Consider the following 1,909-nt stretch of genomic DNA (forward strand, 5'->3'; position numbering starts at 1 on the left):
ATATATACACATAAGACAATAATTCTTGGATGGAATTTACAGATATTTAATGCACCGCTATGCGCGTTTCCACAGATCACATATCTGTTAAGATCACAGTCCGTATTCCTAGTATGATTACAGTGTAGTCCGTAGTATCTGTGGGCATCGGGTAAATCATCTTCATGGATTCATTTCTTCAGGCGATATTAACATTAATGGATGTTCACCAGAGTGATGTCTATATCTTTTCACCGGTGTTGGTGGGTATTTCTGTGTGTATTTGGTGGGGCGGAGGGCAAAGTGATGGATAGAAAGGAAGAAATGTTTCCCGTAAATAAATTTAAACGATATATATATTTTACTTGTTTCAGTCATTAGACAGTTATATTGCGACCTTCAAGAAATTTTAGTCGACTGAATCGACCGCAGGGCTTCTTATATATTTTAAGCCCGACATTTATTCTATCGGTCTCTTGCCGAAATCTAAGTTACGAGAGAATTTAGTACACCAACACAGGTTGTCAAGTAGTAAGAAGAGACAAACGCACACAACAATACACACACACACACACACTCACACATGTATATATGTATATATATTGACATATATATATACATATATATATATATATATGTGTGTATGTGTGTGTATATATAAATGTGTGTGTATATGTATGTATCTATATGTATGTGTCTTTATTATTTATGTTTGCCCCACCCCACTGTTGACAACCGGTGTTAGTTTGTTAACATCCTCATAACGTAGCTGTTCAACTAAGAATGAGTACCGAGTTTTAAAACCGCTTTAAATACTGGGGTTGATTCGTTCGACTAAAAAACCCTTTAAAGTGGTGCCTCAGAATCACGGCAGTCCAATGGCTGATACGATTTAATAATTAAAAAAAAATATCCCTTTGAAAATTTTAAAAAGGTTTTTAAAACACGCTTTCTAATTTTCACATCTAGGTTCCTGTGGTTATTCAATAAGCCCTTTCATAATCGGTGGAGGCCAAGCAGCAGAAGGAACTTGGCCCTGGCAGGTTTCCTTGCAGGTACTTACCGATCCACCAGCGCATCGATGTGGTGGAGTACTCGTTCACCCAAGTTGGATCCTTACTGCAGCGCATTGCGTGTATGGGTGAGTAGATTAATAATAATTTATATATTCATAGTTTTGTTATAATACCGAAAACACGATCATATATAAATATAAGCAACGGAAGCAGAATTAATGCCAAAAGCCAGTCTTTATAGTCAGCTTAACGAGGATGTTTTGTTAGAACACTGAATACTGCGGCATCCGCCTTGGGAAGTTCTCTCATATAGACGCATTGTGCATAAAAACACAGACATATATCGTAGTAGACGTTCCCATGCCAGACGATTTTCGTCCGCTGCGATTCGTTGTCTTTGCTATTATGCACCACGCGTCTATACGAAAAGACCGCTCAAGGCGAATACTGCAGAACTTCGTGTTTTACTAAAGTGTCCACATTATGTTGGACATAATGACAATCATACGCGCTCGCACGCACACACACTCACACACATACGCACACACACATGCACTCTCACACAGAGTTATCTCAAGAGACAATAATTTTAAAATATTCATTTCCATAAGCAAAATAATGTCATTTGTTGCGCTTAGATACTCAATCAAGCATTTAGTAGACATAGCTTGTGCATAAAACATTAACAAGTTTGAAGCACCAGGTTGTGTCCGCACAGACAAACAGCATAATAAGAGATGTCTATCTACTTTTGATATGTCTGTGTGTACGGAAGTATGTATGTATGTATGTATGAATGTATGTATGTATGTATGTATGTGTGTACGCGTGTATGAGTGTATGTACGTAAATAAGTATTATGTATGTACTTGCATATATATATATATATATATATATATATATATATATATATA

At 36.7% G+C, this 1,909-nt stretch overlaps 1 protein-coding gene across 1 annotated transcript in view; it reads left to right on the forward strand.

Moving 5' to 3' along the window:
- Positions 1 to 1,909, forward strand: part of LOC106877341 (serine protease 30) — a 39,028-nt gene that overhangs the window by 10,499 nt on the left and 26,620 nt on the right. The window contains exon 2 of the mRNA XM_014926218.2: positions 949 to 1,120. Within this exon, the coding sequence (XP_014781704.2) occupies positions 949 to 1,120 (172 nt within the window). The remainder of the gene's footprint in view (positions 1 to 948; positions 1,121 to 1,909) is intronic.

The sequence above is a fragment of the Octopus bimaculoides genome, chromosome 2 (genome assembly GCF_001194135.2).
Source record: "Octopus bimaculoides isolate UCB-OBI-ISO-001 chromosome 2, ASM119413v2, whole genome shotgun sequence".
Lineage (NCBI taxonomy): Eukaryota > Metazoa > Mollusca > Cephalopoda > Octopoda > Octopodidae > Octopus > Octopus bimaculoides.